Raw genomic sequence first — 9,265 nt, 5'->3', positions numbered from 1 at the left:
AAGAAAAAAGAGAAGCAGCAGCACAAGAAGCACAAGAAACACATTGGAAACAACATGGAATTGGGAAAGAGGCAAAAACACCAGCACAAGAAGAAAACAATGAAGAAGAGCAAAGAGAAAGAAAGAGGACCAAAAAGTGAAATCCGTCACTACACAGAATGACAGATAATTTAAAAAAGACTGAATTCCCAAGGGATCTGTACTAATTTTTCCTAAAAGGTAAACAAATTTGGGCATTGCAAATAATGACACAGAAAGAGCCTGTGCTGCAGTTCCAATTTTGCTGCTTGATTATTTCATTTTTACATCAGAGCTTTGTAAGAGTGAGTATTTTGTACGGAGTTGTTAGTTGTGACCATGTAACACAAAAGGTTTACTGGGGCATCTTATTTTTAGCCACCGTTAAATAGTTTAGGTGGAGTTTTCTGTACTGTGAAAATTTTCCTAGTTGAAGGTTTGTTTAGTTGCCTGGCAGAAGCAGCTGGTATCAGTTATAAAATACCAGCGGAATGATTTGCAGAGACATTACAGCCCTCTTATGTCACTTTTTGATGAGAATAAAACGTTTTTGGTAAACTGTCCAATGTGAGGAGATTTCCAGTGATAGCTGAACATTAGCAAAGGTCAGTGACTTTTAGCAAAGGTCAGCCTTCTTTGCTTCGGTCTTTACTGCTTAGGCCAGCCCTCAGGAGCCCCAGACTTTGGAAGTGACAGAGAAAGTCTAGACGAAGGAGGACTTCCCCTTGGTTGAGGAGAATTAAGTCAGAGATCGGGGAAGTAAGCTGGATATCCACAAGTGCATGGGTCCTGATGGGATGCACCCGAGAGTGCTGAGGGAGCTGGCGGAAGTTGTTGATGGGCCGCTCTCCATCATCTTTGAAAGGTCCCGGAGAACAGGCGTGGTGCCTGAGACCTGGAGGAAAGCCAATGTCCCTCCAGTCTTCAAAAAGGGCAAGAAGGAGGAGCCGGGGAACTACAGGCCGGTCAGCCTCACCTCCATCCCTGGAAAGATGATGGAACAGCTCGTTGTGGGCGTCATCTCAAGGCATGTGGAGGAAAAGAATGCTATGGGCAGTAGTCAACACGGATTCACCAAGGGGAAATCCTGTGTGACTAACCCAATAGCCTTCTGTGATGGCATGACTGGATGGCTAGATGAGGGGAGGGCAGTGGATGGTGTCTACCTTGACTTCAGCGAGGCTTTCGACACCGTCTCCCACAGCATCCTCATAGGGAAGCTTAGGAAGTGTGGGTTAGATGAGTAGACATTGGGGTGGATAGATAACTGATTGAAAGACAGAGCTCAGAGGGTTGTGATTAGGGGCAGAGAGTCTAGTTGGAGGTCAGTGAGGAGTGGTGTTCCCCAGGGGTCACTGCTGGGTCCAGTCCTCTTCAATATCTTCATCAGTGACCTGGATGAAGGGACAAAGTGCACCCTCAGCAAGTTCACTGATGACACAAAGCTGGGGGGGGTGGCTGACACACCAGAAGGCTGTGCCGCCATCCAGAGAGACCTGGACAGGCTGGAGAGTTGGGCAGAGAGGAGCCTCATGAAATTCAACCAGGGCAAGTGTCGGGTGCTGCACCTGGGGAGGAATAACCCCGTGCACCAGGACAGGTTGGGGCTGACCTGCTGGAGAGCAGCTCTGTGGAAAGAGACCTGGGAGTCCTGGTGGACAACAGGATGACCATGAGCCAGCAATGTGCCCTTGTGGCCAAGAAGGCCAATGGCATCCTGGGGTGCATCAAGAAGAGCATGGCCAGCAGGTGGAGGGAGGTCATCCTCCCCCTCTACTCTGCCTTGGTGAGGCCGCATCTGGAGTGCTGTGTCCAGTTCTGGGTTCAAGAAGGACAGGGAACTGCTGGAGAGGGGACAGCAAAGGGCTACCAAGATGCTGAGGGGACTGGAAGACCTCTCTTATGAAGAAAGGCTGAAGGATTTGGGTCTCTTCAGCCTGGAAAAAAGACGACTGAGGGGGGATCTTATCAACACTTATAAATAGTTAAAGGGTGGGTGTCAGGAGGATGGGGCCAGACTCTTGTCAGTGGTGCCCGGGGACAGGACAAGGGGCAATGGGAACAAACTGGACCATGGGAAGTTCCATCTGAACATAAGGAAAAACTTCTTTACCTTGATGGTGCCAGCGCTGGAACAGGCTGCCCAGAGAGGTGGTGGAGTCTCCTTCTCTGGAGATCTTCCAAACCCACCTGGACATGATCCTGTGCAACCTCCTGCAGGTGAACCTACTTTGTCAGGGAGGGTGGACTAGAGATGATGTCTAGCGGCCCCCTCCAACCCCTACCATTCTGTGATAGTGTGGTTCAGCTCCAGCAAAAAGCTTTGCATGATCTCCCTCAATATTCTTTTACCACTGGTGACACCACTGGTGACCGGCCACCAAGAGGATTTCACCCCATTAATCACAACTCTCTGGGCACGGCCATCCAGCCAGTTTTTAACCCAGCAAAGAGTACACTTGTCTATGCCATGATTCACCAGCTTCTCCAGGAGAATGCTGTGGGGGACGGTGTCGAAGGCCTTGCCAAAGTCCATATAGACAACGTCCACGGCCTTCCCCGCATCTAGAAGGCGGGTGACATGGTCATAGAAAGAGATCAGGTTGGTTAAGCAGGACCTCCCCGTCCTAAACCCCTGCTGGCTGGCCCTGATCCCTTGGCTGCCCTGCGCTTGCCGTGAGAGCTCACTCAAGGTGATCCTCTCCATGATCTTTCCTGGTACCAAGGTCAGGCTGACAGGCCTGTAGTTCCCCGGATCCTCCTTCCAACCCTTCTTGTAGATGGGCGTATTATTTATTGAGAATAGCTGTAGAGTTAGCAAAACTGCTCGTCAGGTTGTGTCTATGTATTAATAGGGGATTGATTAACAGTGATTTAGCACGCTGAGCACTCCATCATCACGCTGACTTCCTTTGACAGTGGTTCATTCCTGCTGGCAGAGAGTATTAGAATAAGCGAGTTCTGCACGTAACTCTTCTGTGTCCAAAATAAAGGTGTTACACTGTCATACATTTTATTTAATGTTAAAATATGTTGGAGTTGGCGTGGCAAAAATTACAATAAACGTGACATTAATTCTTTCAGTTAATAATTGAGAAAACAGCAGGGGAAAGAGAAAGGAAGGATACGGTTTTTGAGCGAACAAGTAATGCACGTCTAGCAAGTCCAGAAAAGTTGCCAGGGTGATACATTTTTAATGAGATGTGCTAGTGGCGACCTGTGCCTCAGCATTTGATCTCACGTTTCCTTCTCCTTTGTGGGAGAGAGGGCATTGTTTTATGCTCTTGTTTAACATCAAGGTGGACTTTGATCATCATCTAGCTTACCTGCCAGAGGTCTAAAGTTTAGTTGGTGCAATGAGGAATTTTGGGGGCTACCCACACACCTTTTCCATCCTTACCTCTAATACTGATGGGTATCTTTTGTCTTTCGAGAAACCAGAACAACTCCGAGCAGAGCTGGAAGCCGAGCAGGAGGCAAGGCTGGCAGCAGGGCAAGTAGCCGCCGAGGCAGTGACGCCTCTGACATTTCAGAGATCCAGTCTGTGTGCTCGGGTATGTCAGAGGCTGTTCCTGTTACACGCAGACCCACACCCCGAGCAGGTTCTCGGCCAGCATCAGCCAAGCTTCTAAAATTCCAGCTCCCCAGGGAAGGCCACTAGCCAGCAAATCGTACAGATCCTGGGAGAGATGATGTGATTGGCTCCATAAAGGTCTTTTCCATTTGCGTTAAGTATTTGAGTTCGTAAGGTGTAAAAGAGTAGATAGAAATTATTGTGAAATATGGCAAGAGGTGGATTTTGAATTCTGCAGACGGCCTTATTTGTGTGTTTGTCTTCTTCTTTTATGTGTATAATTTTTGTGTCCGGGTCTGGGCTCTCCAGGTCAAGGCTTGGACATTCTGGAGCGAGCCCAGCAAAGAGCCACACTGAGGAAGGGACTGGAGAGTTTTACACACAAGGAGTGGCTGAGAGAGAGGGAGCTCTCTGACGGGGAGACACGTGGAAGCAGACTCTCCTCAGTGGCGTCCTGTGGAAGGACGAAAGGCAACGAGCACAAGTTTAACTACAAGAGGAGGCCTTGGAAGTACAGGTTCAAACCTGGACTCTGGGTGCCAGGCACTGAAAGAGAGAACAAGCTCTTCTTCTTGCAGCTCCTGGAAAAGAAAAGTCATTCCTGTTGTCTAAAAGGAGATCCAAATAACAAGCTCTCTCTAAGGATGCTCTGACTCTGGACGCTGTCAAGGAGCTCAGACCAGGAAAAGATTTGGAAAAGCTGCATTTATAAAGAGCTCTTCCAGCGCCAGAACCTACGTCCAAACAGAGAGCCCGTCTGATGAGATGTTCTGTATCCTCAGTGTCACATCTGAGTGTAAAGAGACGTGCCTCTGTTTAGCGGCTGTTCTGTAGAAGTGTGAACAGCCCATTTGTGTTCTCTGAGGAGAGATCTGGCTGTGAACAGATACACAAGTGGCAACGTCTGTGCCGCAGGCGGTTCCTACAAGGCAAAGGAGGCCCGTTTCTATCTCTAAGGCTTCCGTGACTTTTTTATCAGGTAAAGGAGTTCAGGCTGGGAAAAGGCTGTGGGAAGATTTCTTTAGAAAGAGCTATTCAGGCCTCAAAACCCGCGTGTAGGCAGAGAGCGAGTGGAGGGCACTCGCCTGCCGTGCGGCTGCACTGCGCATGCGCGGACACCCCCCACCCCAGCACCGCCCACCCCGGTACTACGCTCCCATTGGTGGGAGCTCCCACTGCTGGGATCGCCACGGCGCCCTCCCATTGGTGGGATCGGCTCAGCGGGGGTGGGGCACAGTGGGGATTGACGGCAGTGACGGACCAATGGAGCGGCGCTGCCCAAGGAGGAAGGGGCGGGCGGTGGGGCGGCGGCGGCCAATGGGTGCCCGTCGTGGCCGGTCCAGAAGCTGAGGGGGCCGGGGGCAAATGGCGGCCGCCTGGCAATGAGTGCGGGGCGGTGTGGGGGGAAAGCGGGGCTGGGCGGACGGGTGGTGGGTGGGGCCGGGCCCGCGGGGCTGCCGCGAGCACGTGGTGAGGCAGCTGGAGCGCGTCAAGGTGAGTGGGCGGCCCCGAGGGGTGATGGTGGGGGCGGGAGGGCCCTGAGTGGGGCTGGGGGCAGGGGGGGGCCTGCGGGGGGGCATTGTCGGGTGGGAGGGGGGTGTCTGGGCCCGGCTCCCCGCGGGGTGCCTATGTCCTGGGGGGTTTGGGGTGCTGTGGGGTGTCTGCGCTCCCTCAGTGTTGCCCGGGGGGCTGCCGAGGGGCTGAGGCAGCAGAGAGGGGGAGCTGGTTTGGGGCCTGCCAGGGAGAGCGGGACTCCTGCTGGCGGGGCTGGCAAAGGGGCTGGCGTGGCTGGTTTGGGGGCTGAGAAAGAGAGGGAGTTTTTTGGCTCTGGGCTGAGGAAGAGGGCTCGAGGTGCAATGCGTGCCAGGCCCCTTGGCTCTGCGCAGAGGGTCCGTGCCGGCCCCGCTGCCGAGGGCAGAGGTGGGGTGGGGGTCCCCCGGGTCGTCCCCCTTGGCTGGGTGTGACAACCAGGCTCGTTTCTCTGCTCTTCTTTTCCCAGGGTCACCTTCTGCGGCACGGCAAGAAAATCCTGCCCGGCTGATTCCGCTCGCTGCTCAGGTAATGGCACGCCTGGGGCGAGACGCGTTTGCAAGTTCAGGGACGCTACAGATGCTCCCCACCAAAGCCACAGAAAACGCAAATTTGCTGCCAGTGCAGAAAAGCTGACGAGGAGTTTTGCGCTCGTTTTTGTGCGGATTTTTAGTGGTTTGAGGGCCGGAGCCCTCCAAGAGAAGCGTTCTAAAGAAAGGTATTTTTATTAATACTAAAGTGAGCAGTGTAGAGTAATGCGAGGAATGAAGTGCGTGCTTTTTATTAGCGTTGACAGCTCCAGATTGGCCACTAACAGCACTTCAGAAGCTCTCGCGTCCAGAGTGCTCTGAAAACCATTGACTGATTAATCCAGCGCCAAAGGTTGAGAAATCATTTCAGGAGCTCAAGTCTTGGGACGTTTAATAACGTGAGACGGAGCCTTTCGCTTGGCTTCTGGGCCGGGCTGGTGCCCAGGTCAGTGATAATTCGAAGGGGAACGGCTCACTCCAGTGGAAATAGTTGGTGTGAGTGGAAATAATTAGCGTCTCGTCACCAGTGGGAGGGAAAAGGGAGATCAAGAGTCCGCCTAAACGAACCTTGCGCCGTTAAGAGATCGTTCTCTGGTGGGGTCACTGCCAAAATTGTGTTTCGGGGAAGCACCGAGCAACGTGCTGCGGCCGGTTTGGGGATTAAATATCTCCAAAGTTTGGGGTTGATTAAGTGCTTTTTGGTTATGTGTTGGGTATCTTGGGGTTGTTTTTTTCCCTATATACCACCTTTTACCACTAAACGAACTGCAGACATTTCCCAAGTAGGCACGAAACGGCGGATCGAGCGCTGAGGGTGATGACATTATATTTTTAAAAACAGCAGTTCAACTTCCTCCCGTTAATTTTCCACCCCTTTATCTCCACTTTCCCCACTTTTTGGCTTCCCCTCCCCCGCCAAAAAACTGCGGTTAGGTAGTTTTATTCCAAAAAAGGTCACCACTGGCTGTTTTCACGGGGAGCGATGGCGCAAAGCAAGGAAGGAGCAGTAGCTAAAGGGAAACGGAATCCTTGAGCACTTGTTATTTAACAGGAATTCTCGTTATTTTCTTTAAGGAGAAACAATTTGGAAGGGACTTGGGATGTGAAGGACGTGGAGGCCAGAAAATACACCCCGTGCCCTCGATCGTGCACAGAAACCATCGCCAGAGGACTCAAGAGGTGGAAGCTCTTTTAAAGAGGCTTTTAAAGTAGAGCTGTTTGGGGTATTGGACTTCTTTTCTGTGCCTTCTCCTCGTCTCCGGTCTCTGCTGCGCTCATCCTCTTTTCCCTCCCTCTCCTATCGACCCTTTTCTCCAGGAAAATTTGACTTTTTCTCGGTTTTCGTTGTGTTTGTAGTTAGAAACCTGCTCCATTTGGCTTCTCCCAACGCCGGGCCGGGGGGACGGGTCAACCCGGAGCTGTCTCTGCATTGCCTGCACGAGGCTCAAGGCGACGTGCTGGTAAGAAGCGTCAATTTCTAATGAAGAACGGACTTTGTTCCTGGTTTGAGCTGGGAGTCGCTCTGAGTTTTCTATTGCGCGGGCCGGAATCTCTTTGCTGAAGGCACAGGAGGTGCTTGGGTGCTGCCTGTCACCGCGTTAAGGTCTCTTGGGCTTCCAGACCCCTCTCCTGGTGCATTACGAAGAGTTTGGTTTGATTCTGGGACGATTTGGAGAATAGAATTACTTCCGAATGAAGGGATATTAGATAAAACCCGAGGTCTGCCCTCAATAAGCCCCGAGCGGGTCCGCTTTGCTCCCTCTTCTTCGAAGAAGGGACTTAACACCCCTTGGCATCTGCTGCATCGCCACGAGGAGCGAGAATTTCCCTTTTTGCTCCTCCTCCAGAGGAATTTACGTCTTTTTTCCCTATTAAATCTCGCAGGAGGCAGTGGAGATGCTGCGTGCTGGGCCGCCTCGGAGACCCGAATCCCATCCCCTGGCTGATTATCGTTACACAGGTAAACGAGGAGAACAGCTCCCGCCGTTCCCTTTGCTCTGATTGAACTGAGTGTTAACAGTGTTCTTTTGGGGTGAGGGAAAAGAGCAGTTTTAATCCCTTTCTGGGGCTTTTGGAGGTGGGGGATGCCTATTCTAATAGTTTGCCTGTCGCTGGTTAATTCCTAGGCTCGGATATTTGGACGCCGGTGGAGGAGCAGTTGTTTAAAGAGATGTTTTACATCCATAAGGATGTAAAGAGATGTTTTACACCCATAAGAAGAACATCCACCATCAAAAGCAAGCGTAGCATCCAGTTTGTGGACTGGTGCCCCACAGGTTTCAAGGTGGGCATCAACTACCAGCCACCCATGGTGGTGCCCGGGGGGGACCTGGCCAAGGTGCAGCGCGCTGTGTGTGTGCTGAGCAACACCAGGGGCATTGCCGAGGCCTGGGCCCTCCTGGACCACAGATTTGACGTGATGTGTGCCAAGCGGGTGTTCGTGCACTGGTACGTGGGGGAGGGCATGGAGGAGGGGGAGTTCTCAGAGGCCCGGGAGGACATGGCTGCCCTGGAGAAGGATTGTGAGGAGCTGGGGGTGGATTCTGTGGAAGAGGAGGGAGAGGAGGAAGGGGAGGAATAGCACGTCCACAAAACGTCTGCTTCAAACACTTCAGCTTTCTTGTGCGCTGGGGGAGAGACTCCTCGTGGGATTGGGATGGGATGATACCATGATACAGATAAGCTGCCAATTAGCTGCCCGCTCGATACTCGGAGCCAGCGTTTTGTCACATTTTGATGAAATGCTGTCCTTTGTGCGAACTTTACTCATTATAATGTCATTATAATACCAAAACACACCTCCATCCCGAAGGCTACCCGCCTCCAAGGTGCAACCACTCCTTCTTGAGTCTGCGCCCTGAATTTCTCGTAAACTCTACCTTTAATTGTGAAGCGAGAGAATTTTACACCAACCATAATAAAAGTATGTATGACTAAAGTCACTCAGACTCCACCGTGAAGATAACAAATAGTATAAAAATAGCCCGAGAGAGGGGGGATACCCAGGGAAGACACCATCGCGAAGAATTCCATCGCTGACTTCTGGGATCAGTCGCCGGGCTGAGCCTCTCTGCCCCCCCGTAGGGACGCCTGTGGGTAAGACTTAGATCATACCGAGTGCTTCCTCGGGAAACTTAGACTCTCTTTCCTACATTTATAGCCAGGCTGTATCGTTTATAACCTTGTCGCTTGTTTTGTATACCCTCATTTGCACGTGCTTTGCAGACAGTGTATTTATCACCGTCAATCCTATATACCTGTTGTTTAAATAAACTGCACTGTTTCAGTAGCTAGTCGTTTTGGTTTCTCACTGAACGCGACCAAAGACTCGAGAGTGGCCGTGCTGGTTCAGGAGCACGACTAGACTGAAGGTGCAGTCCACTCTCAGTGTGTCCAAACCGTAACAGTTTAATACATATTAAACGCGATTGGACTGATAGTGCTGGATTGGGCATCACTCCGAATTTAAACCCAGCCACACCTGGTCCCCCCCCTCGGTGAGGATTGTTAGAACGCAAGGGGGTTTATCTTCTGCCAAAACCGCTTGGCCCCTTTCACGCAACAAGCAAGTAATTAATAGAATGTCTTAAGGTTGTAAGAATCCTACAGGTAA

At 51.6% G+C, this 9,265-nt stretch overlaps 1 protein-coding gene and 1 long non-coding RNA gene across 2 annotated transcripts; both read left to right on the top strand.

Moving 5' to 3' along the window:
• The first annotated feature begins 5,589 nt into the window (after positions 1 to 5,589).
• LOC128903417 (uncharacterized) lies at positions 5,590 to 7,088 on the top strand. Its single transcript, XR_008464084.1, has 3 exons — positions 5,590 to 5,650; positions 6,727 to 6,831; positions 7,009 to 7,088. It is a non-coding gene; the product is annotated as an uncharacterized LOC128903417 (long non-coding RNA).
• Positions 7,089 to 7,822: 734 nt separating this feature from the next.
• LOC128903425 (tubulin alpha chain-like) lies at positions 7,823 to 8,842 on the top strand. The gene has a single exon (XM_054187436.1). It carries the CDS (start codon positions 7,823 to 7,825, stop codon positions 8,231 to 8,233), a length of 411 nt encoding a protein of 136 aa, XP_054043411.1. The 3' UTR covers positions 8,234 to 8,842.
• Positions 8,843 to 9,265: the final 423 nt, after the last annotated feature.

This window comes from Rissa tridactyla, unplaced genomic scaffold (assembly GCF_028500815.1).
Source record: "Rissa tridactyla isolate bRisTri1 unplaced genomic scaffold, bRisTri1.patW.cur.20221130 scaffold_33, whole genome shotgun sequence".
In the NCBI taxonomy this organism is placed as follows: domain Eukaryota; kingdom Metazoa; phylum Chordata; class Aves; order Charadriiformes; family Laridae; genus Rissa; species Rissa tridactyla.
This window is presented reverse-complemented; position numbering and strand designations above follow the sequence as displayed.